Source organism: Megalopta genalis, unplaced genomic scaffold (genome assembly GCF_051020955.1).
Source record: "Megalopta genalis isolate 19385.01 unplaced genomic scaffold, iyMegGena1_principal scaffold0023, whole genome shotgun sequence".
In the NCBI taxonomy this organism is placed as follows: Eukaryota; Metazoa; Arthropoda; class Insecta; order Hymenoptera; family Halictidae; genus Megalopta; species Megalopta genalis.
This window is the reverse complement of record NW_027476093.1, coordinates 2,362,142-2,389,461: the sequence shown is the minus strand read 5'-3', so window position 1 is coordinate 2,389,461 and position 27,320 is coordinate 2,362,142. Positions and strand designations below refer to the sequence as shown.

General features: G+C 47.0%; 1 protein-coding gene across 1 annotated transcript in view; it reads right to left on the bottom strand.

The window, feature by feature from the left end:
* Optix (optix) overlaps positions 1–26,968 on the bottom strand; it is a 75,399-nt gene extending 48,431 nt beyond the window's left edge. The window contains exon 1 of the mRNA XM_033465651.2: positions 25,475–26,968. Within this exon, the coding sequence (XP_033321542.1) occupies positions 25,475–26,118 (644 nt within the window). The 5' untranslated portion in view covers positions 26,119–26,968. The remainder of the gene's footprint in view (positions 1–25,474) is intronic.
* Positions 26,969–27,320: the final 352 nt, after the last annotated feature.

Genomic DNA, 27,320 nt, shown 5'->3' with positions numbered 1-27,320 from the left:
AGGATCGCCGGTCACGCTGATCCGTCGTCTATCTCTCCATTAGTTGGCAAGCCCGCGATTTCCATAGACCCTCGACGAACGAGCTCACACACACACGTTCATGGAACGTTCGTGGAACAGTTTAACCGGTAACGAGAGTATCGGCGGTGTCGCGTTACAGCGGGAGCTTAACGAAGCCTCGAGGACCGAGAGATCGCGTTCGAGACCGATTTTTATCGCGAAAACGCGAAGTGCGGTAAAACGCTTCGCGACGAAGCGCGAGGACGAGAGGCGAGGAGGAGAGGAGAGGGCCGGTCGTCCCTGAATGCAGATCGGCCGGCCGCGTCGGCCTGGGCCCGCGGCGCGCCGCGATCGGAAACGATGTCGTGGCGCGGCCGAGGCTGGTGCAAAGACCTGGCACACTTTGTAACCTCATATACCGTGTCTAATTGACACGCGAGGCGTAGGGTATCGCGTCGTGGCCGGCTGACGATAATCTGGGAAACACCGAGTCCGGTATTATACTTTATAATAGAAGGCGGCCGAGCGACGGCGGTGGTTGGCTGCGGAAGGGTTGAGGAGGAGTGGAGAAGGGCACGGTGGGTTGCGGCAGAGGGGGCGAGGGGAGAGGAGAAAAAGGGAACGAGAGCAGGGAATCGACGCCGACATTCAATTTTCTTGCCGCGGCGGACCGGCGTGTACGTGCCAGAAAAAGTGCGGCCCGAGGAGGGGTCCGTCGACGGAAAAAGCCGTCCTGGTGGGTCGTGTCGGGTGGAAAGCTCTTTTATGCCACGCGAGCTGCTACGTTCGACGCGTAATGAAGACGTATTATTTAATGTACGTGTTCCCAGGGCCGGGCCGCGGCTCTACGGAGCCGCCATTGTATGCTTTATACACCGTAATCGTCGAATTTATCGCGGCGGGAACACGCCGCGCCGTGGAAATGTTTCGCGGGAACCTTGCTCTCTCTCTCGCTCTCTCGCGCGCTCTCTCCCTCTCTCGCTCTCTCTGCACGTAATCCGTCGGCCCCTTCGCCATCGTACTTCTCTCTAATGTTTCACAGTTGATTACCATTCGATTTCGACTCACTCCTCGCTAGATACGTGGCTGCGCTAAAGAGGATTAAAGATTCATCGACCGGAGCAACGTTCCATAATTCAGCACGGTAACGTAACCGTTTCGTTTTAGCTCACTCGCTCGCGGCAGATTACGGTTTTCCATCGGCATCGCTCGAGAGACAACTCTGTTCTCCGCGGACTGGCTCTTGGTTCGGTGACATTTCCCGAACAGAAACTAGGAGGACTACTGGCGCAAGAATCCAAATTACAGTGATGTCTCCCTAATTGACGCTCAGATTGTCCACGGAGATGGACAGTTTAGGGAGAGGAGACACGATTGTTCGAGCCTTGCGGCTCGTTGTTAGAGTTACGAAGTGTCAACGACTGTAAAAAACGAGCTACAAGGCTCGAATAATCGTGTCTCCTCTTCCTAAATTGTTCACTTTTGTGTACAATCTAAGCGTCAGTTAGGGAGACATAATTGTACAGTAAATTCTCTCTAATTGATGCTCAGATTGTCCTGAAAAAATTGACAATTTGGGAAGAGGAGACACGATTATTCGAGCCTTGAGGTTCGTTTTTATGGTTAACGAATTATCAATAACTATTAAAAACGAGACTCAAATAAGGCAAGGCTCGTATAATTGTATTTCGTTGTTATGACAATCTAAGCGTCAGTTAGGGAGACATTACTGTATTTTCCTTGTACAGTAAATTCTCTCTAATTGACGCTCAGATTGTTCTGAAAAAAAAGACAATTTGGGAAGAGGAGACACGATTGTTCGAGCCTTAAGGTTCGTTTTTAGAGTTACGAAGTGTCAACGACTGTAAAAAATGAGCTGCAAGGCTCGAATAATCGTATCTTCTCTTCCCAAAATGTCCAATTTTGTTCCCAAGCTGAGCGTCAATTAGGGAGAACTTATTATACTCGCTGATGCAACCGCGTTCTTCATCCCTTTCAGAAATATCTCGGATTTATCAGTGCATGGGCCACGATAATTGGCGCCAATACCTGCTCGAATTTCATATCAAATTTAAGCCTTCGACGTTCCCACAATATAGATTGCAGAGAATTAGAGAACTAAATGATACGAAATGAAAGAGCAAGTTAATTTTCACGCAAATTCCGGCTGAAAATATACGGATAGAGGAACGAAAAGTTATCCTTAATGCGTCGGGGTCACCGAGGCCCTTACCCTATTCGATAGATCACCTTATTCTATTCTACTTAATTTCTACTTAATTCTACTCTACTTAATTCCACTACCTTATCACGAGCGAGCTCGTTCGCTCGGAGCAAACTATCCGAAAGGAAAGAGCAAGTTAATTTTCACGTAAATTTCGGTTGAAAATATATAGAAGAACGAAAAGTTACCCTTAATATGCGTTAGGGTCACCGAGGCCCTTACTCTATTAAATAGATCACTTTATCCTATTCTACTTAATTTCTACTTAATTCTATTCTACTTAATTTCTGCTTAATTCTCTGTTCTACTTAATCTCTACTTAATTCTCTCTATTCTACTTAATTTCTACTTAATTCTATTCTACTTAATTTCTACTTAATTCTGTTCTACATAATTCCATTACCTTATCACGATCTCGCTCGTTCGCTCGGAGCAAAAGTCACCGATTCGCAAAGCGATTCGCAGAGCGATCGCCGGAATGATTCCGCGGGAGGCTCGACGCGATTCAAGCACCCCGATACTCTGTTTATTCGACTTGACATCGGTCCTCGCGTCGACTGTGTGGCGACAAAAGGACACAGGAGGGCCCGGGGGTGCGCCCGGTGAAGTGTGAAAAGGAGAAAAACAAAGCACATCTCACGGGAGGACCACCGACGAATCGAGTGTCACTTGTCTTCGGCGCATCGAGCGTCCCCCCGGGGCACTCGTCGAGTGCGTTCGCCAAGGGGAGGGACCGGTCAAATCGATACAGTGTTTTAAGTGATGTTAAAAGGGTCGGGCGAGACAAAACACTCGGGTGGTGGTGGTGGTGGTGGTGGTGGTGGTTGCCGCCTCCGCACTGCATCGTTGCCGGTGTTTGTTTCTCTTTATGTTGCCGCGTTTTTTTCTTCGCGTTGATACGTACGCGCGCGTTCCTCCGTCGGCCTCGATCGATCGGAAACGACCGGTCGACCGAAGGAAAACGTCGCATTGTGGCGGAAAAAAACGCGTATACCTGCTCTCTGTTTTAGCGAAATCGCGCGACGAGTCGGCCGGCGCGATTCGATTCCGTGGACCGGTACGCGTTTTCCGTTCTCTCTCTCTCTCTCTCTCTTTTTTCTTTTTTTTTTATTGTTTCCTATATTCCCGCGTTCCATGCAACGCCGCACAAGACCACGCGGCGTATTAAGTATGAATAAACTCGTCGATATAAAATATGCACGCAACCGGGCGGAGGGTGGCCGGGGGGTGGGGGTGGAGGCTGTTCGAACGGTAGCGCGGACAGAAATCTCGCACAATTTCCACCCCTTTTGTATCGGGCTCTGCGGCCGGGATAATACCGTTGATAATTTTTTCCATTTACAAACGTTACAAAACAAATACTTTGCCTTCGGTGGTGCGCCGGACGCCCGCCCCTTTCGTCCCCGCGCGTACCCCTTCGATCAAAGCACCCGTAGCATTGTGACGAGAAACACGAATTTCTGGTCTGGAAACGAGTGTTTTAACAACCCTCTCTGCCACCCCCTCGCGGACCCCCCGGAGCACGGCCACGGCTCTCAAAATCTATTTTCATCGCCGGACAGATGTAACTTCGCTCTCTCGTGGCAGCGCCGCGTGCATCGATCGTCAGATGTCTCTCCCGGACCCCGGCCGCCCCCGTTCGCCGCCCCTCCGCCACGGTCTCTCTCTTCAATCTGCAGTCAATTGTTTCCAGCTAAACTGTTTGCCTTTCAGTCGGCACCCTTTTGCGTCTATTTGCTCCGTTTAATGTGGCGCGCTTTCGAGACTCGCCGAATTTTCCAGCGACGTCGACAGAGAAAGAGAGAAACGGGATGGCGTGGGGGGGAGGAGACAGAGAAGGCTGTCGCTGTCGTTTTCCAGCAAGGGGGCGAACGACGAGAGGAAGAAAGTTTCCACGGGAATGAAAAGAGGTTCGCGTACCGCGAATCATAGGCTGCATTCATAGAAATGCATGCGAAATCGTGTTAAATCTCTTACGCGTGCCGACGTACAGTAATGTCTCCCTTACCGACGCTAAGATTGTCCACAGAAATGAACAATTCGGGAAGAGTTATAGTTGTCGACAATCGGCGACTATAAGAACCGAGCCGCAAAGCTCGAATAATCGTATCCTCCAATCCCATGTTCTCCACTTTTGTTAGATGAGCGTTAGCTGAGCGTTAATTAGGGAGAATTTACTGTAATTGAAAACTTCCTCGATCCAATTATACATTTTAATAAAGAAGGCGAAACATCCAAATAAACGCAATCTTTCTCAGGAATTTAATATCAAGAATAGTTCCCATGTGGCAAATCAAAGCCAAAAATATTTTCCCAAATACACTAATGTCTCCCTAATTGACGCTCAGATTGTCCACAATAATTGACAATTTGGGAAGAGGAGCCTTGCGAATTCGAGCCTCGCGACTCGTTTTAATAGTTACTGATTTTCAGCAATTATAAAAACGAGCTGCAAGGCTCGAATAATCGTATCTCCTCTTCGCAAATTGTCCATTTTTCTGCACAATCTCGGCGTCAATTAGAGAGACATTACTGTATACAGAATATTTTATATCACGTAATGATCTGTAGTCTAATTATACGTTTCGATGTATCACTCGAAACTCGCCTATGTTCACCAGCTACGCTAAGAAAATGATTTAGAAGAATACGACTATGATTTGCAGACATTGCAAGGCGGCGCGCGTTATCGTCGTTTAAAAGACATTAACATTAAAGTTTCGCAGAGTACAGTAATGTCTCCCTTACTGACGCTAAGATTGTCCACAAAGATAGACAAATTCGGGAAGAGGTGATACCATTATTCGAGCCTTGCAACTCGTTTCTATAGTTACCGATTTTGCCAACAAATATAAGAACGAGCTTGCAAGACTCGAGTAATCGTATCCCCTCTTCCCAAATCGTCCATTTTCGTGGACAATCTGAGCGTCAATTAGAGAGGCAATTACTGTACCGCGGAGCCATCGGCTTCGATCGTTTTAAAAACGCGAGGGTCGCGTCGACGATCAGCGAACGATAAACAGTTTGCAGGGCCTGTGCGATCAGAAAATCCTAGCGGATCACGAAAGTTTACAAAACGGCGAATCTGCAGAGTCACGCGAATCTTCCGGTTCGTCACGATGATCGCGCCGCTTTAAAATCATCGGGATTCTTGCAGGAGAAAGCGAACGCGTCGAAGACGCGCCCGGGCCGGTAACAACTTTTCGGATCGAACGCGAGCTGGCCACAAGCGTTTGTTGTTAGCTATTAGTTTTTTAAGGTCGCCGGGGCTCGCGTAATTACGTCTACAAGTTCTCCGGGTCTTGTGCTCTAAGGCGAGGGACGATGAAATTAAGACGGCACCGCGATAGGTTTTCAATTCGAAAACAATTAATCACCGCCGCCTCCCGCGCGTCCGCGTGCCTTATCCAGTAACGGCTTAATTATAAAACAATCACGCTCCGCCGGGGCACCGGTACACGTAAAAGGCGATCGGGACGCGAACGAGCCTCTCGCTCGAATATGTGCTAAATCATCTACTGGTCGTTTGTTGGCAGGTACCTGGGCCGCCTCCTGGTGTAACTATCAGCCGTGGGGCCGAGAAACGAGAGACGATGCCTTCGATACTCTCCCGACGATATAATCCGCTCTCGTTTCTCCTCGATTCACCAAGACCGGACACACAGACCGGTGAATGGACCCCGGGGTTCGTTACTTTTTAGCAACCGGAACGGACTGAATTTTAATTATCGGCTTGACCGGTTAAGGCCCCGTCGTTTTTTCCCGTCGCGTTCCCTGAAAGGAAATCAATTCTTCCTTCCGACTGTGCTGTTTGTTAATTAATAGCCACCTGTAATATTCATTGTTCAACATCTGCCGTTAAATAGGGATCTGTTTCCAATTTGCTCTCTAACAACATCATTATATACGGTCACGGTGTTAATCCGCCGCTATGCGATTAATCATCGAGATTGAAATCCATTGATCGAAATGCTCGAAACCGCGTCTCGCCCCGGCTTACGGGAACATGTTCATTAAACTGAATTTTGTTACGATAATTAATTTTTCCGACACCGTTCAACCCTTCCTTCCTTCCTACGTTCACTTATTACCGATCCGCGACTGTAAATCAAGATCGAATACTCGGGAGTTTGCTCGTCGAAGTTTCTTCGTTTTGCGCAAGCGACGTAACAAATTAACGCGCCTCGAGTATGCGATATTCTATGGGATACCGTAACACGTTTTCTCTTGTTGGAGAGCAGAGAAAGAAAAATGGAGAACAAGATAATGTGCATTTTCTTTTTCATAACTATTGTACTCGTATTGTCGAAGCGTTGGGGCAATTTCGAGGCGCGGGGCGATCTACAGTAATGTCTCTCTAATTGACGCCCAGATTGACCAAAAAAATGGACAATTTGGGAAGAGGAGATACGATTATTCGAACCTTGCGGTTTATTTTTATAGTTATAAATTGTCTCTCCTCTTTCTAAATTATTCATTTTCATGCACAATCTGAGCGTCAGTTAGGGAGACATTACTGTACGTGTTAAATAATCCATGGCTGTGATTTTTTAGAATCTTTCTATATGTACAGTGGGTGTAGAAAGTATTCGTACACCTTTTGAAGCAGAATAACTTTTTTATAACTAGACCAAGCGGTCTAAATTTGAAGGGGGGGGGGGTGATAAAGGGATTAGTTTACGACTAAAAAATTATGACCTTTATGCGGACCATTTTACAAAATAAAAATTATCTTCGTCAATTGCAACGTCAGTAGCACAATAAATTCTCTCAAATCGTCCCTCAGCTCGTACACAATAATGTACAGTAATATCTCCTTAACTGACGCTCAGATTGTTTCCCTAACGGACGCTTAGATCGCCCACAAAAATGGACAATTTGGGGAAAGGAGACACGATTATTTGAGCCTTGCAGCTCGTTTTTATAGCGGTTGGCAATCGATAATCGTAAAAAAGGAGCCACAAAGCTCGAAGAACAATCGTATCTCCTCTTTCAAAGTCGTCTATTTTCGTGGATAATCTGAGCGTCAATTAGAGAGACATTACTGTACCTATTTATGCATCAGAATTGATTTCGTAGCCGTCGAAATAGGTCACGTCGAAAGTAGCACAATAAATTCTTTCAAATTGTCCCTCAGCTCGTACACAATAATGTACAGTAATGTCTCCATAACTGACGCTCAGATTGTCTCCCTAACTGACGCTTAGATCGCCCAAAAAATGGACAATTTTGGAAGAGGAGACACGATTATTCGAGCCTTGCAGCTCGTTTTTATAGCGGTTGACAATCGATAATCGTAAAAAAGGAGTCACAAAGCTCGAAGAACAATCGTATCTCCTCTTCCAAAGTCGTCTATTTTCGTGGACAATCTGAGCGTCAATTAGAGAGACATTACTGTAACGATTGTTACGCATCGATTCCCGTAAACCTATCTATCCCCGCGAGCCACTCTACCGCGACGATATTCCGAAAAACGGCCGAAGGTCCGATACAAAACAAGTTCATCGATCTATCCGATCTCCTCCGGTAACCAAAGTCGCCCGGTCGTCTTTTATACGTTGCACCATCGATCCAAGAACGCGGAGGCGGTCGTCGGGGGCTGCTCGCCGGCGAGAGAGAAGACGACGTCGAAGACTTTGAAGACGTCGAAGCAAGGGGGAGAAAGGGAGGGAGGGAGGAGTGACCGCGGAATCGTATGTTCGGTAGAAAGTTCTGAAAAACGTTGCCGCCGATCTCTCTGGCCGCCGTAAGGTGGTCGGATCCATGGTAATCGGGATGATCGATATCTCGTGGAAGGTCCGTCCGTGGGTCTCGGCCCCCTCCCGTCCCTCCGGTTCCTCCCGTGGCCCTCACCTCTCCCCCTCTCGTTGTCTCGGTCTCGTCTTCATTCATGCTCGAGGAATTCCTTCTGTTTACGAGTTCCTGAAGATCGCGGGCCCCCCTGACCGCTAACCGTCTCGTGGTCAGATTGTCAGCCGCTTAATTAACCGTGAAACGAGCGAGGGGTAGCCGGACACCATAGACGAGACCGCACGATGGCAGGACATTCGATACACCCCCGAAACTCTTCTGTTGGCGAGCAGCAGCCGTCCGACGAAAGAAGAGGGAACGAGCGATCGACGGGACCTGGCGGACCAGACGGGACGAGACGGGCCGGGTACGGGCCGGGTCGGGCCGGGACGGGACGGGAGGAGCGCGGTGGCTCTCTATACAAGGTAGTCCTTGGACAGCAAACGTTAGGTAGGTTGCTCGAACCAGGTAACCAGACACCGTGATCACGAACCGTTGGAACTCTATATCGCACAGGTGGTAGTGGCCGCGTACGAAGGTCCTCCGACTGTCAAAGATGCTCTTTTTTCCCCCGCCCTCCCCCTTCCGTCTCTTTCCTCGCCGTCTTCCTCTCGCGGTCGTCCGCGTCTCTTCTAAGAAGCAACATCGCCGGATCGTTACGGTAATAGACTGTTTACGGGACTGATTTTGTTACGTTCGGCTAGTTGAGTTTCCAAGGTTCGAGGAGAGAGTTCCGACGGAGGGAGGAGAATCGGGTGTCGTTAAAGGACCAACGATCCAACGGCAGGACCAAGTTTCCTAGTTGGCGACCGACTCCGTAGCTGCTGCCGGTGACGTTAATTGATTTGTAGCTCGATCGATTAGCGCAATACCGGCCTCCGCTCCGCGTTGCCATCCATCGCGTCCGATGGATTCTCCGGGATCCAACGGCCCTCCGCCAGGTCGCAAGCTGCCGCCGCCGCTGCTGCTGCTGCTGCTGCTGCTGCTGCTGCTGCTGTTGCTGGCTACGGTGATTTCGTAGCCCGTGTTGTCTCGATATCGTTAATTATCCGACGGAAGCTGTTGTTGCGGGACCCGCGTGTAACGAGCAGTGTCAGGTGATCGAGGCGGCTCGTTTCAGGGGATCGGTTGGCAGCGTGCGGGTCGGCCAACACGTGGTGAGTACACCGTGCCGAGTACACCATGCATCGGTACCCTTTTCGAGGTTACTTAATATCATGCGATACCGTGATTCATTGCTCGTTACGCGTACCCCGACACCTGGCCGCAACGATCTGGATTTCCAAGGATATACTTCGACGATCTTGTTCATTCGAACGGAGCAGCAGTCGTTCTCCGACCGATCGATTATGCGTGTTTCAATTCCGAAGTCGCATCTCGCTAGAAATTTCAACGTGAACGCGATTGCTATCGCGTCTGATGATGATGATCTATCGCGTGGATATTCTTGTCGCGAGTATTGTGAGAGAAATCTGAATGTCTGTGGCGTCTATGAGTGATCAATAGACGCATTTTACCGTCGAGAATCGCGAAATACAAATTTCTCGCGCGACTTAGGTTAGAAATGAAGTAGATTAACCACTCTGTTTCTGGTTGCTTGAAGAATATTACGGGGCACTAATTATTGCTTTCGGTAATTTTGACGATTTTAAAGTAGACACGAAACTGCTGTTTCGTTTATTATTAGACTGAGGATTTTGGGCATTTATGAGAAAAATCGGTAGTACGAATTTAACCCTTTGCACTCGAAGCGATTTTAACTAAAGATATAAAATCATTTTCCTAACTTATAGTATTTCTGTTTTTTATGACAAAATGCATTTTATGCACATGAACTCGCGAAAGACAGATACGCTCTTAACGATTTTGTTAAATCTAAACTTTTTTAATATCGAAATTATCTTAAAACGTGAACCAACGAATTTTAATGGTGCTTCAGGGTCACCACTCGAGTGCAAAGGGTTGATGAAAATATTGAAAGAGTTTAAGGACATCTGCGTATTGTTTTCGAATCGCTGAAATTATTAATAAAAGAAAGAAATTTCTATCAGACTTCCAGACTTCTTTTCGTTGCGATTGACGAAGATAATTTTTATTTTGCAAAAAGGTCCGTAATTTTTTAGTCATAAATTTTTTAGTCGTAAACTAATCCCTTTATCACCCCCCCCCCCCAAAAAAAATTTAGACCGCTTGGCTCAGTTACAAAAAAATTATTCTGCTTCAAAAGGTGTACGAATACTTTCTATAAATAAAGACTCTAAAAAATCACAGCCATGGATTATTTAACACGTATAGTAATGTTTCCCTAACTGACGCTTAGATTGTGCACGAAAATGAATAATTTAGGAAGAGGAGATACGATTATTCGAGCCTTGCGGCTCGTTTTTATATTAATATATAACTATTATTATATATAACTATATATATAACTAATGAATATAATTAATTAATAATATAATAATATAAATAATTAATATATAACTATTATATAACTATATTTATATTTAACTGCAAGGCTCGAATAATCGTATCACTCTTTTCCCAAATCGTCCATTTCTGTGGACAATCTGAGCGTCAATTAGAGAGACATTACTGTATTAAGCAACAAATCCTCTAAACATCGTGCTATATTTTATAATTTTAAATAACTGTATTCGCAACATTAGTTCGATATCTTTTCCTTTATACAAATAATTATATTCGTAACGCTAATTCGATATCTTTTTCTTTATACAAATAATTATAATCGCAACACTAATTCGATATCTTTTTCATTATACAAATAATTATATTCGCAACATTAATTCGATATCTTTTCTACAAAAAAAAAAATACAAAATCGTTGCGCATGTGCGACGCAGAGTTTCCTCGCGCTAAGCGAAGTCGAAACTAAAAACTGCTGTACATAATTCGTTCATAGGCCCGGTAACAAAGCGCCGTCGAGCGACAGGGTATCGGTTACCTCATGACCCCTTCGGCGTACCTGGAGTACTTTTTTCAACGCCTTCTACGGTTCTCCTTCCCGTCGAAGTCTCGTCTTTCTCGATTTCCTCGCTTTTTTTTCTCTCTCTCTCTCTCTCTCCCGAGACTCTCTTTTACTGTTCGTAACGTGTCCTCCCCCTCCCCCTTTCGAGCTTCTTGGCTCGCCTGGACGTACCTTCTTTTCAGCGCGCATAATACGCTCCTTTAGCCCCCTAATGAGTGGCAATTACGGTGTCTCTACGGCTAACGATCAGTGACGATCGATGATCTCTCTCGCGGAGGGAGAGCACGCCCTCCGTGAACCGGCGGTCATTTGTTCCTCCGTGGAACAAAACAAAGAAGCCGCGAGGCGACTCGTGTACACGGTGCCGTGTGTCCCGTTTGAATGAATCGATCAGGTCGGTCCGCTTGATTATCGCACTGCCGCCGCCGCCGCCGCGCCACGGAAAACGCGACGCTGATCCGAGAGCCGCGAGAGATCGGAACGAGAGTAATTTTGCATTTCTGAGCGATTTTGATGATACAGGAAACCGATGGCGAGTTATATTAACCCTTGGACGGCGGACAATTTTCACAACTGTATAATTCACGATATTTCTAACGATTCCCTCAGCTTTATTCGTCAACTTTTCCAAACACGTTTTTTAAGATACTTCATGCGGATTTATTAGTTTTTCCTTTCTTTTTCTTAGTATGACTGCCATTTGTAAGATTGAAAATCTCGATGGCCGCAGTCCCTGTGCTAAATAATATAAGTAATCGCATTGTTCAAAATGTTTTAGTTACAAATATTCGGAGGATCGTGGACCGCGGACGTGTACAAAGTTTTTGTATAATTAGCAACGTATAACAAATTGACCAGTACTGAATTTTACAATAATGGGAGCAGTTTGTAAGAAAAACGAGTGCAACAAAATCATGAGACATTCATGATAAAACAAAAAATTGATCTACACTCGCAACCACATTTGTCAGAAAATCAATCCTACTAGTCTCCGTAACTGGTCCACGAAATTTTGCTATCAACCTAGGTGGACCAGTTACTGAGACTAGTGGAATTCATTTTCCGGATTTTTGGTATCTGTCCGGAAATCAATCCCACTAGTCTCCGTAACTGGTCCAGCAAAATTTTGGACCAGTTACTGAGACTAGTGGAATTCGTTTTCCGGATTTTTGGGAGTGGGAAGGCATGTCATAATTTTATGTCTAGATAACACTAAAATGAATTTTTTTTTTTAGATCAATCTTTTTCTCTCGGAGACGCTGTTTTCCTTCCATCCCGGTGATAATTATTTTCGAACGATCTTGGCGTGACGACGATCGATGATTTCTCTGGATTTTAGTGGACAATCTGAGCGTCAGTAAGGGAGACATTACTGTATACTGATTTCCTCTTCGGAATACTTGCGCAGCTGGCATTATAATAGTTTTCAATAATATTCAAATCCTGCGATCTTGCCGACCACGTTTAAATATTTTTTCTATAATCAAAGCTATCGCCCTTGCGATATCACTTTAAATACTTGCACCCCTAATAACACAACAAAGCAAAGCAATTGCAAAGAAAAATCTCTTTTCGCAGCGTTTAGTTCGCCGGTTTACCAAAAGCTCTCTCACGAGAAAGAACAATGCTGGTCACAGTTTTCTTCATCTACCAGTAATTAGTTAATACCGGGTAACTAAATTTCATCTCTGTCTTGCTAAGAAGCGTGCATTTGACGAGTTAATATCCGGAAATCCATTAGACACTGCGAAGATATAATGTTTCATATGGGACTAGACTTTAAGTATGATTCCTCAATGAACGATGGAAGGTCGATTGCGTCTCCGTCGTCGGAGCTCCGGTTCAAATAGAGTTAACCTTCGCAATAAATGACAATGCATTCGAGCGGCCGGTCACGCAGAGTGCATTCGCGGTTTAATATTAGCCACGCGATTAAACCGTCACGCGACCGAATTATTTATATCCGGGGGATCGATAATTTCGGATTATTCTCGTGGCGATTGACTGTGTCGCGCGCGCGCGCGCGATCGCGACGTCATCTAACATATCTGTAGAAACGAAAAGCATCTTTCGTTACGTGAAGTTACAAGATTCGTGTGTTACAAGATTCTACCGTTTTCTCGTTCACGTTACAATCGGCTATATTCTATGAAATTCTCGTTGTGCCGATAGAAAAGAGGCCGGCGGCGAGAAAATATCTTTTCGCAGAGTTGTTACCTTTATCGCCGGATACCACGCAGATCGTTTAAGGACAGCTGGATTGACCGTGTCATGGACACCGAGTTGCTATACCCGTATCGCCGGATACCATGAACGAGAGAGACTGTATCGGAGCCGCCTCGATTCCGAAACGAGCGTATTCCTCTTGAAAACGATCCGGTCGCGGATCGCGCACGGATTCGAGCGTATATAGGCGTTCGTCACGAAAGCGTGGATATCGTCGACGAGCAGCGGTTCGGGGCTCGTTTCTTGCGAGGACAAAGGGCTCGGGAACGGTGGCAGAGGCGTTAACTGCAGGATACCGGGCCGAGAACGAAGGGCTGGGAGCGCAAGAAATTGCCGGATGCACATCACCGAACGATTCCGTGTCCAAATCAATATCACCGGACGAATTAGTAGCTTGCGGTCCAATATCTCACCCTAATATTTCGGCCCCTCCTGAGAGAGCCCCCGCACCCTCTCTCTCTCTCTCTCTCTCTCTCTCTCTCTCATACATTGCCCGGCGTGTTTCCATCGACGCCGTAACCACGATCGGCGAGGGGAACCCCCATGGCGATGGCGTGAAAACAGTCGCCGTCCGTCGCTCTTTCTCCGCGAAACAAACACCGAGCGTCGCGGAAACAAGTGACAACGCGAGCACGTCAATTACCCCGTTTCTGCGATTTCTTTTCCGGTCACCGCCGGGTCCACGGTGCACCTAATTAAGCGTCAATGCGTCCTTGGCCGGTGACAGGTCTATTAGAGCGGCGGGCCTGCGATTGAAGCTCCCCGGTATAGTTATTCCCGGATAATTGTCGCGACGGCGATCAGGAATTCTTCGACTCGAACCGCCGCCGCCGCGTCCTTCGTTGCCAATCTCGCGCTTTGCTCGACGTTTCAGCGCGGAAAGAAGAGAAGCTTTGCGACGACGTTTTGCGGCACAGCGGGTTTAATACGTTGCAAAATGTGTTAAACGGTGCGCGAGGGCTCTTTTGGCAAGAAATCGACGAGAAAGCGGCAGGCAGAACGGCAAAAAGCGAGCGAAGGCGTTTTCGGTGACCGGACAACAACGACGTTCGCCGTGAATCTTTAACAAGTGCTGTCAGACGACGTGTTTTCGGCCGGTTCTTATTAATTCACCGTTTTTCCTGCGTGCCCCTTTCCTGCGGCCCGTTCTTCCTCCGCGACGCCAGAAATTTCTCGCGGCCGAACCGTGCAAACCCGCGCCACCATCAATCACGTTACATCGTGACAGGCTTTGACAAAAAGCTGCCACGCGAATTCCGTGGCCACCCCGGGAGACTGCCGGTAATACCGTAGTTCTTTTTCCACGACTTCCTGAATATCGTAGAGAATGTCGAAATACGGAATCATTAGTAACCGGGCAGCACACGATCCGGCGGCGATCCGCTCTCCTCTCTTTCTCCTTGACTGCCGGCCAACCGGGTAATCTATCACGAAGGGCTCGTGCGAGCAGGTGTCATGGCGGCCCGGCCGCTAATGATCCTGGACATCCAACGTAGAATTAATCATTGCCTTTGTCTCTCTCTCCCCCCTCGCTTTTTGCCGTGTCGTAGGCGACGCCGCCGCGCCTCGCCTCGCCTCACCTCGCCTCGCCGCGCCTCGCCGCAGCTTTTCGGTCCGGCTCTCTTGCAAATCGCGTGCTCCGGCCGCTTTGGTCATTATCGTCGTTAATTCGCCGGCCATAAATGACCGCTGGTTTCGATGGCTGACGACTTCTAAACGATCGCCGCGCGACAGGAACACCGCTACGCCGAGGGATTTGTCACGGAGAACGGTAATTACCTGCCTGCGCGAGATTCGAGTCCCGGTACCGCCGTTCGGGACTGGATAATTGAAAAACCGTGCGAAGAAGAAAACGCGCCCGAGGGCACGGGATGATCTAAGAGGCTAGAAAAGTCATCCGTAACTCTTGCTCGCTGCGACAACGATCCGTCGTAAAGAATCCGTGATTCTGCGGACTTTTTACTGACTCTTTACGCGTCATCTCTAACCCTTTCGTGTACTTTATCGATCTCGCTCGTGATTCACGCTTTTTAGTAACGTTATTCCGTTCTTTTAACTCCCCTGTGTCGAGTCAAATTGACTCTAGCGCCTTGAAAACCGTTATTAATAATAGATCGTTTGTTTTTAAAGCGTTATTAGTGTTTTTACTACAATAAATGGAACACAAGTCGGATTAAAATTCTGTTCTCTCCTCACTGAATGTTTAAGCGTTCAAAAAAATCTGTGCACCCAGTAAGTACAATTATCTTCGCATTCGCAGGGCTCGGAATTAACCGGCACGCGGCATTCGGATCGCGAGGGCTACGCCTCCTGGCTCCCGTTGCGCGCGTCTCGCTCCCCGTGGTCGCTCCTTTCGGCCGAAACACCTCAGTTGCATATGCCTGTTGCTTTATACGTGTGTGTGCGCAACATTTAGGCGATCGCCGGGGAGCAAGACGCGCAGCGGGAGCCAGAAGGCGTAGCCCTCGTGATCCGAATGCCGCGTGCCGGTTAATTCCGAGCCCTGCCTTAGGACACGAAGATAATTAGGAGCTCGTGATCTTAACGTCGCATGCTCCTCAATTCCGAGGAATTATTATCGCCAGTCACGATAATAGTAAAAAAAAATAGTAACGCAGCCGGTTAATTGCGCCTCGACCGAGGAAAACGCGAGTCGCTAAACACTTCGATTTTCCTCGGACGTCCCCGTCCGACGTCCGAGGATCGATCGAGTCGAAGAAAGCTGGCAATTTTCCCGCTCGGACGATCGGACGCCGCGCTCGAAAACCGGAATTCTCTCCGTTTCGTCAGACAGCTGTCGCCGAAGCGGAGAAGGGCAGACCCGAAGAGACGCCGGGGACAAGAGACCAGGCTTTTTCGCGACAGTAGATTGCGCAACGCCGATGACATTCGCGTCTTCTATATTCCATTCTGGTTTCGGGTCATCAAGATAACGGAGGATGTCTCGGACTAACGCTCGGCTGTCGTTGCGCCGGCCGAGAGGCATTCCTGGGATAATGATTCGCGCTGGGACCCTAACTCGCCGGAGGAAACTCTCTGCTCGGCAAGTACAGAAATCATGGAGAGTCTCTCTCTCTCTCTCTCTCTCTCTCTCTCTCTCTCTCTGTCTCTCTATCTATCTCTTTCTCTGCCGCTTATTGAAAATTAATGCGGAATCCCGGCGCGTTTACGCATTCGAAAATGGACTCCTCGGTCTCCTAGCCACCGAGTTTCAACAATCTCCAGGTGGTAGCTCCAACCTTGTAATTGTCGCAATCGCGATGCCACTGTTCTCGAATCGCATTCGTTGCTTTTTAGGACACGCAATTGGTCACCGTTTCTGGGATTTGTGCCATTTTTTGAAACAGCCGAGTAAAATATTGAGAATTATTAGCATGTAAATTCTCCCTAATTGACGCTCAGTTTCGAAACGAAAATGGACGATTTGGGAAGAGGAGATTAGATTATTCGAGCCTTACGACTCGATTTTATAGTTACGAATTGTCAACGAGTTTAAAAACGAGCCATAAGACTTGTATTAATCGTATCTCCTCTTCCCAAATCGTCCATTTTCGTTTCGATTCCGAGCGTCAATTAAGGATAATTTATTATACTTGCGTTGTAACTACGATACGAATATTATTAACCCTTTGCACTCGAAGCTATTTCAACTGTAAATCAGAAATAATTTTTCTGACTTATAGTATTTTCATTTTATATGATAAAGTGCATTTTATGCATGCAATTGAGTCTTGTGACTTACATGGACTTTACATTGTTAATGTAAAAATTATCTTAGGACGCGATATAAGAAATTTTAGTGGTGCCTCAGAGTCGCCGCTCGAGTGCAAAGGGTTAATTTCGTCTAAACCGAAGGAAAATTTGATTCTGCTGTTATCAAAGTCTATAGAGAGTGCTAATCAACGTAATCGTGGACAAAATCACGGTGCAAAAGATCAACGTGAAATGTACAGTAATGCCTCCCTAACTGGCGCTCAAATTGTACACATAAATGGACAGCTCATTTTTATAATTGTTGACAATTCGTAACTATAAAAGTGAACCGCAATCGCTTGTGTTATTAAATTGTTATTAAATTAAATTATTCCAAAGTTGTCCATTTTCGAGCGCGAATTATGGAGAATCTGAGCGCGAATTAGGGACAAATGTATCCTACTACAAAACAATAGTTATCTTCGTTCTCTTACATCTTTCATCTTCTTCAGTCTCAAAAGAAAACGGTGAATCATCAACGATACGAAAAGTCTCTTCCTACGCCCGGGATTAAATACAAAAACATATAAAAAAAAGGCCAAGTCGACAGTCAGAAGAGACTAGTTAGACGCATCCCATTGAACCCTCGGAAACCGGTGTGGGCGTCGAAGACGCGAACCAATTGTCCGCGAGGAGAAACACGGGAGAGGCACGAAACGTAACGATTTCTTCGTAGAATCATGTCACCCGGCGTGTCGAGGAGAGAAAGAAAGTCGCGGCGGATTCGTCTGGCACGAAGCAAAAGAAAGAGAGGCTGGGGGGAGGGGGCGCCACCCCAGGATTCCGTTAGGAACGAAACCCCGGGGGTGGAGTGAACGAGGTGGAAGCCAGACAGGATCTGCGTGGAACGCAAACAGCGCGGCTCTCTAATACACCGGGGACTTTATCAAAATCTGGTAACTTCAGAAGCGGAGGCAACTGCGAAAGAGGAGAGAGGTGAAACACGCTCGGGCTAAGCCACCCCCGAAAAGCCGGCGTCGCGGAGGGTTGTTGAAGTCGTTATCCCCTCTCTTCTCGCGTCCCTACGGAAAGCCTCGCCACTACGAGAGGCTATGGTTCCTCGTTTCCTTCGATGTAACGCTCTTGGAAATTTGTATTCGAGTTACAAACGGGTTTTGTGCGCGGCAGGCGCCAGTGGCTGCTGCCCGGAAACTTCGGGACTCCTGGCACCAACGATATCCCGGGATTCGTCGCAATTCGATATTTCATCTTCGCCAGGGATCCGGAATATCTCTGATTTTCTCTGTAATCACGTTTTGTCTTTTCACGTTCGTCGCCGCGGTTCTTTGAACATGTTCGCTAGATATTGCAACGGCGTAAGGGTGTAACGATCAAATTTGGTGATTCGCGCTCATCATTCAGACTTTTTTAGTAATATTATTACGTTCTTCTAACTCCCCGCGAACCGTGTGCAGTCTAATTAACCCCGGCGCCTTGAAAACCGTTGTTATTAACCCTTTCCACTCGAACGACGACTCCAAGGCGCCATTAAAAATTGTTGCGTCACGTTTCAAAATAATTTTATCAATCAAATTTGTTCATATTTGAAAATTCAATTTCATACGTATAAAATCGATTAGGTTAAATAAAATGAAAATAAATACAGTGGATCGGAGAAACTATATTCAATTTTGCGTTAATTTGGCATCGAGTGCAAAGGGCTAATGATAAATCGTTTATTTTTAAAGCATTATTAGTGGATAATTGATACTGGAGTAGCTGCTCGAGTAGCACTTCTATGGATCAGTATTGTAAAGTAAAAACGAAGCTTGTCGCATGACGCCACTTTATTTTTTATATTTACATTATTAATCATTTTCGTGTTGACTAAAATGCGAAAGCGGTAATGTCTCCCTAATTTACGAAAGTGGACACGCACGAAAGTGGACAATTTAGGAAGAGGAGACGCGATTATTTCGACTATTCGAGCCTTGCAGTTAGTTTTTAGTTTTTACAGTTACCGATTGTCAACAATTACAAAGAGCAGCGAGGCTCGAACAATCGTATCTCCTCTTCCCAGATTGTGCATCTTTGTGCACAATTTAGGCGACAATTAGGGAGACATTACCGTATCTTGTTTTCCTATTATTTTCATGATTTTGTATCATATCTGTATCGTACAATAAATGTCGTTCAGATTACTTGCACTAAAGTTATATTCGTTCACAAATTGAACTCCGTGGCTCTTGTACAACGTGCAGACTAACCGCTTAAAGGGTTAGCATTAGGCAAATATTGTTACGCTTCCAGATAACATCTCATGATACAACTTATTAACGAGGAGATGGATATTGCGCGTGTTATGTACATTGCACTTTGCTCTCGGTCACAGCAAATATTTACAAGAAGTATAGTGTAGTATCTTGTACAACGATTCGGTGTTATCTAAAATTTAAACGAACGTATGAACGTATGAAAAATGTGCAATATACGATACTGCAGATACAATTCATAAAATTGATAAAAATTCCTGGTTTCTGATTGCTTCCTTTAATCGTTAAAATTATAGAAATATGTTCATAAGAAATGTTTAAGAGCTTCTCTAGTCAAACACGTGTTATAATAGAAGTTGTACGACGCTTGGATAATTATCCACGTTCAAACCTCGTTCAAGCCAATTCAAGCTCCAGTTTAACCCTTAATTATTATACACAACACACACACTATTCGCGTTTTTTATTATATTCTTATATTATACTATTCACTATTATACTATTATTATACTATTATTATACTATTCGGTCCGTAAGATCGCTACCAATTACTTATTCACTCGTACTGATAATTCTTGTCAATAATTACAAGAAAAATTGTGAGATAAAAAACGTCCAAAATACTCTTGCCTCCACTCAATCGACGATCATCGAAGAACAATTGCCTCCGATGCTTCATTTAACACTTTCATATCAACACCGACGCGATAAACATTAGCGATCTCTAAGACCACCGACAGTGGTTGCGCAAGCTTTAATCGAGGGTTAAGTAATCCCCTAACTAACTCACTGTAAAAAGACGTTCGCGCTAACATTGGCGTAGAGTGAATTCGGGCGACTGCGAGCGAAGACGTTTTCTGCGAAGCCCTTCGCAGCCGTAAAGATCGGAGATCTCGGCGTAGCAAAGATAAATCAGCGTTAACTGAAAACGCGTCCCCTCCCCGCGCGGTTTGTCCGCGCAAATTATGCAGCCATGATGTTGGTCGCGGTCACCGAGCGAACTTTACGATCCGCAAGTTCCCGCAACGTAGCCCGGCGCGTTGCGGAACGTGACCGATTGCGCTCGTATAGCGGAGTACGAGCAGCCAGAACGTACGTGTCCCAGGCTCGTCCTCGTAATATACGCGCGGATAGCCGACTGTATATATATATGTATATATATATGTATATATACAGTCGGCTATATATATATATATAGAGAGAGAGAGAGAGAGACATACACGGTCGTAATCGTTGCTCCGACAGACACACGCGGCCGCGCGCGGAGCGGAACGGAGCGGAGCGAAGCGGGCGAGAGCACCGCTCGCTCGGCGGATAGGTGTGTGCGAGCGGGGTACGTGCGAGCACGAAGATTGCTCCGGGGCTTTCGGGGTTGAGCATATTGAATAACTCGCTCACTGGACCGCGAAAATATACCGCGAGGCTGCCAGTATGCGGATCGACGTTCCTGAAAGGACCTTCCAGGATCCTCGGGGCGGGCACTGTATCCTGTCTATGTGTCTACCTAACCCACCCCGAGCGAAATGACGACGACTACGCGATGGAAGGAGGCTCGTCCGCGTATTACCTCCGTGCTGGGGGTTGAAAATGCATCGCGAAGGGAATCTCGTTGCGGCGTAGACGCAACAAAGGGGATGATTTCTTCCTCGCTTTCTTTTTTTTTATTCCGTGCCGCTTCGAACCAAGAGCCGATATCTTTCCGATGATCCTTATTCTTGACCGTGAAACACTTGTCACTGTTTCTGTATTCCACGACACGGTTTTCGATCTACTACTTTTACGAATTGACCGCGGATTTTTATGTCAGCTAATAATTGCAATTTATTGCTGCGATCAACAGGATCATTTACTGGACATTTATTTTTTTTTATCATTTTATATGAGTTGGGAGGAACGCGATAGTGTTTTCAAGGTCCTTAAGCGTGTTTTCTCTTTTTCGTATTTAGCGTGCACTCGTCTTTTTACCGTGAATGCATAAAATCCGCATCGCGTTTCACGCTAAACTTGCTACAATTTTTAATGTTACAGTTGCTGAAATTGTGAAGGCACTTTCGAAGGGAATACAGTAAATTTTGTTTCGTAAAATCTGAGCCGGTACAATTTTATACCGAATTTTGTTTTAATAGAGCAATTATTATTGGTATCTTTTCTTATTTTAATCGAAGCGTTACTACTTTCCAATTAAATACAGTAAATTCTGTCTAACTGACGCTCAGATTGTGCACAAAAATGGACAATTTCAGAAGAGTTATAGCTGTCGACAATCGGTGGCTATAAAAACGAGCCGCAAAGCTCGAATAATCGTATCCTCCCTTCCCATATTCTCCATTTTTGTTAGTTGAGCGTTAATTAGGGAGAATTTACTGTAATTGGAAACTTCCTCGATCCAATTATACATTTTAATAAAGAAGACGAGACGTCCAAATAAATGCAATCTTTTTCATGAATTTAATATCAAGAATAGTTCCCACGTGGCAAATCAAAGCCAAAAATATTTTCCCAAATACAGTAATGTCTCCCTAATTGACGCTCAGATTGTCCACAATAATTGACAATTTGGGAAGAGGAGCCTTGCGAATTCGAGCCTCGCGACTCGTTTTTATAGTCACCGATTTTCAACAATTATAAAAACGAGCTGCAAGGCTCGAATAATCGTATCTCCTCTTCCCAAATTGTCCATTTTTCTGCACAATCTCAGCGTCAATTAGGGAGACATTACTGTATACAGAATATTTTATATCACGTAATGATCTGTAGTCTAATTATACGTTTCTACGTTTCACTCTAAACTCGCCTATGTTCACCAGCTACGCTAAGAAAATGATTTAGAAGAATACGACTATGATTTGCAGGCATCGCAAGGCGGCGCGCGTTATCGTCGATTAAAAGACATTAACCCGAACGATTCAGTGTCCGAAAATGAACGATGCTCGAACCCTAAAAGCTGAAGAAGCGTCCGTATTGTACGAAGAAGGCGCTCGATGCGCGGGGGGTCGATATTTTTGAGAAAACGGAGCGGAGCTTCCCGTTCGCGTCGGAGTCGAGTGTACGTAAGGGCGGGGGTGGCGGAGGATTCGTCCGGGGATTCGCAGGATTACATGCAGGAAAATGGCTCGAGGCCAGAAACGGAATGTCGTTACGTCGGGTAACGATAGGTAAGGCACGGCCATTGTTGGATAACCTGACTAGAATACACAGCGCTTGTATCGGCGGAAATGTGAAGAGAATTGGTCATTCAGGGTATCTCGAATATCTTCGTGAATCCATGACGAATCGGGGACCTCTTCCTGTCTTCGTGCTCCTTGCGCCGTCTCTAATGCGTCATTGTTCACCCTCCCTCCCTCCCGCCCCGCGAGAGATCATCGATACCACCGCAAATAATTAACACAGAATAATGCACTCGAGTACGTTGTCCAATTAACACGTCGTCTGGTCGGTGCGATAATGTCGACGAAAAAGAAAAGCAATTTTTTATTTCTTTAGCAAGTTTTTATTAAGCTTTAGATAAACAGTGAATCCCAATGTTGCCTCGAAATCTCAATTTCTGTTTTATCTAATTAGCAAGGAGCACAGATATTAACACTCGGATGGCAGGACTCGGGTCCCTTTCGACCTAGATAATAAATATATTATTATACGACAAAGTGCATTTTATGTATGCAATTGAGTCTCGTGACTTACACAACGCTTTTAACAATTTTTTAAGATCTAAACATCGTTGATGTAAAAATGATCTTAGGACGTGATATAAGAAACTTTATTTCTTTAGCAAGTTTTTATCAAGCGTTAGATAAACAGCGAATCCTAATGATGTCTCGAAATCTCAATTTCTGTTTTATCTAATTAGCAAGGAGCACAGATATTAACACTCGGGTGGCAGGACTCGGGTCCCTTTCGACCCAGAGAATAAATATCGTTATTTTTGACTGTCCGGTATCTGACAATTTAAATCTTCGCGTGTTTCATTATGCCAATAAAAAAAAGTAACGCGTTTAGAAAGAGTACCTTGAAAAGATCTGTCGGGAACGATTATATAAATTAATAATAAATTATATAATTTATATATTTATATTTATATATATTTAAATATATTTCCATAAATTTTAGGAACGATTCCGAATAGAATCGGTTGCATTCCAGTCAGAAAGGTTCGCCATTCGAGAATGAAATCTTGCCGAAAGCGCCGAGGGTAATTATTCCGACGTTAAGGAATCGTCAACGCGACGAAGACTGCGCAAGCATGAGAGGTCCCCAATTAAAATAGTAATTTTTCAGCGATAAAAGCCCGGTGGTTTCACCGAACGCAAACAAGACGATCCGGAGATGGCTGGCACGGACGCGTCGTAAGTCTGAAACGTGTAATCTTTTTCCCGTTGCGCGGCCTCATCAAGATCAATTAAACCAGTACAGTCGGACGATCCTCGACCGTTAACGATATATCAATTACAGCATAGACGTCGTAAGTAATAACTATTAATGACTCCATTCAGAGCACAATAATTACCATTGTCCACGCGCGCGCGCGACTGCGAGAAAGAATTCTCGCGAGCGTATCGAAAGAAAGCGCGAAGAAGCACCCGCGACGTCACAGCCGGCGGGGATCATTCTATTATCTCGAAACAAACAAAAAATCACATTTTTCGCGCACATCGGGGGAATAAGGTTTCGAGCGTTTCAATAATATAACCTTTCGAACGAGCCCCACGTTTGTTCGCCGGTATCCGGGGGGAGGGAGGGGGGGGCCATTTCAATTTTCCATTATGAAACTTAAAATAGTCTGCGTATAAAACGGCGGGCCGACGGCCGGTTAAAAAACAATATTATTGTAATTATTTGATGACGATGCATGAACGCAATAACCGGCGCCGTTTTAAAACACTGCGAGACGAAATAGGTTTTATAACGCTCGGCCAGTCTCTTTTGCGCGCGGAACCGAAATTTCACGAGCTTTCCCCGCGCGTTCCGGCCGCGCTAAACGAGACGAACCTCGCCTCATACAGCTACTTTCGGCGGCCGGTGCATTGGAAATTTTGCATTCTAACGTCCGAGGAGCGACGCGTCTGGCACCGGCAACGGGCAACCGCGTGTCTGCCGTAAGAAATATACGTTGCGCCCCGTCCTTGCGCACGGTCACAGTCGGTTTTCCCGGAGCTCGTAAATTAAAAGAAAGTGTGCCTGCGTCTCGACGGTCCCTCGAGGAGGCCGGTAGAAGATTATGCCTGCGGATGATGCGCCGGGGAAAACCCACTTCGAGTTTTCCGGTCGTAAGGGAAATAATGTTGTCGCGACAATGAGCGACAAATGGTCGCACAATGCCGCCACCAGACACTGCCCGAGGTTGAGCTGCTTCGAGCAGAATCAGGTAGCGTTGACTTTTTCAATGATCAACGACCGACAAGCTGTGACTAATTGAAAACGGAGAGCGTTATCACGTAGCTTTCTTTTATCTCGCCGCGTTGGAAACAGTTCCAAAATTACAGCGCTCTCACCTTCTTTTTTTCCGCGCGTATTTCTTCGCCCCTCCCGCCGATGCGTTCTGTCGCGCTTTTCGCTTAATTGTAGAAGCAAAATGGATGTTTCAGTCGAGAATGGGCTGTTACAGGGATTGCGTTACGGTGCAAACGTAGCCGTACAAAGGGCCGGGGCATTTATCGGCGAGCGCGTAGGGTAAAGATCGTTCAATATCCCGGTTGGAATGGAGACGATGCGCGAAATTGAGTGGGATTTGGTCTCGATTCCGGGACTCCTCTCTCCTATGCAGACGTATCGCGGAACGAGAGCGTAGGAAAGCATCGGCGAAACACAATTTGAAAGACGTAATTCGAAAATCGTTCGCCCGACGGCAGCGACCCTCCGTCGGACGTCGAAATGAAATTACGCGACCCTCTGGGCGGGGACCTTGGGGTAGGCACAAAGGCTCGTTTGCGGAGGACACGGCACAACAATTTGACTAAAGGGAACTCTAAACCACTAATCGCTTCGCGATTAACTTCTATTAAACGCTACTTTAACGAGCGCAAAACATTCCGATGATTTTTAAGCCGCCTGGAAAAAGTATCGTAAAGAAGCAATGCTGTGTATTGTTTATCGAAAAGATCACCCATGCGCTAGACATCCTCGAGACGGATTTACGAGGGTCACCGCCTCGCCGCGCTGTTCTACAAGGTGTACGAGAAGTCCTGGAGAACCGACGCGATCGAACGCTCTTTCAGCAATGGTACTCCTGTCTCGTCCAGAAGACAGCGATTCGAGGTCGCGAAATAGTAATTATCGCGGATGTACCTGTTTTTCGCAGCAGCAGCGCGGTCCCGTTGCCTCCTGTTCTTGAACCAATTGCCCACCTGAGTCGGCGTAAGACCGGTAGCGGCGGCCAGCTCTCTCTTCTTGCCGGGGTTCGGATAAGGATCCTGCAGGTACCACTCTCTGAGCAACGACCTGGTCCTCTCCTTGAAGCAATGGGTCTTCTGCTCGCCATCCCAGATGGTCCTCGGCAGAGGGAATTTCTTGCGGACCCGATACTTGTCGACCGGGCCCAGCGGCCTGCCGCGGAGCTTCTCGGCCTCCTGATAATGGGCCTCGAGCCACATCGCCTGCAGCTTGCCGTGCGAGTCCTTGGTGAACTTGTGCCTCTCCAAAATGGCGTACAGCTCCCTGTAATGTCCCGAGTGGAAGGCGACGATGGCCCTCGCCCTGAGCACCGCCTCGCTCTGGTTCAGCTCCTGGATGTTCGGGTGCGCGACCGGCAGGCTCCAGAGGAACCTGGCCAGCCTCTCGATGTCGCCGCTCTCCTCCAGGGTCTCACAGACGGTGGCAACCTGGCCGACGGTGAACGACAAGGTCGGCAACGCGAAAACGGGGGCAGGAACGATAGGACCGTTTGCGGTGGGTGCGGCGGCACCGGTTCCTGCTGGCGCTACGGCTGACATCTCTTGTTCCTCGAGCTTTGGGATCCTGGCGACCGTCTCTCTCTCTCTCTCTCTCTCTCTCTCTCTCACACTCTCTCTCTCTTTCTTTCTCTAGTTATCGGAGACAGTCACCCACCGGCAGCACCGATCGTACGACTCAACGAACTCTCCGACTCGATTTGTGCTTGCTTTTCGGAGCTTTCATGACGCACCCACCAGCGGATCCATGTTCTAATCACCTCGTTCCATCGGATCACTCGGACCTACCTTAACTTCCGTATATTACGGAACCGCACTTCACGTTACCTCGAGCACTGAACGTGTTGTTACGGGATTGTCGCTCGAACGGATTTATTCACCGGCCGCTCGATCCTCACCGATCGATCGTGCGCGCGAACAACTTTTTTTCACCTCGACACGAGACGAGGCGTCTCTCTTCGAGGTTCGCCGTTCCGATTACGACTGACAAGAGCGGCCCTCTCGACACGACTCGGCGTCCGCTAGGCACTTCCGGTCGCCCCCGGCTGTCCTAGGTGGCACTGGACGGTCTTAACTAACAATCGCAACTACGACGGTCGCGATCGGCCGCCGGATGATGACCGATCGCCTGCGTGCCCCAGACTGGAGTAATCTCACCCCCGACGGAACTGTCAACCGAGTCTCGAGGCGGGTAACGACGTTCGCCAGGTAGATATCCGCGGGGTCACCGGCGGAAAGCGCGCTGACGTTTCTCCTCCTCGGCCGTGGGGATATCACGCGAGGCCGCTGTTGCCTGGATCGTATCGGATAGCAAACTGGTTTCGTTTACAAGCCGGCATCTCGGCACCGGCCCTACCCAGCATGATACGTTTGTACGCGCCCGTTGCAACCGGGTAGTCCCGCCGACTCTTGCGACCTACCTCTGCCTCCCTCTTCGTCGCTCTTTCTCCCTTGCACCCTCGTCCTTCCCCCTGGCGGCGGCGTCGGTAGGACGGCCGACCGGTTCGTCGGAGTGGGACAACGATAACCAAGCACCGGGAGGGGGCCAATGTAGAGGCCACGCCCACCAGCCAGACCGGGATTGGCCGGATCCCATCCACGTAGCCATGGCAACCTTTCTTCGTCCTTCCGTACACCGCTGCCCGTATGCACATTTGTGTCGGTTTAATTATCCCTACCACGTGCTAGCCAGCGATCCAACCCCCCACCATCGCGCCTCTTCCCCCCACCGAGCGGTCCGCAGT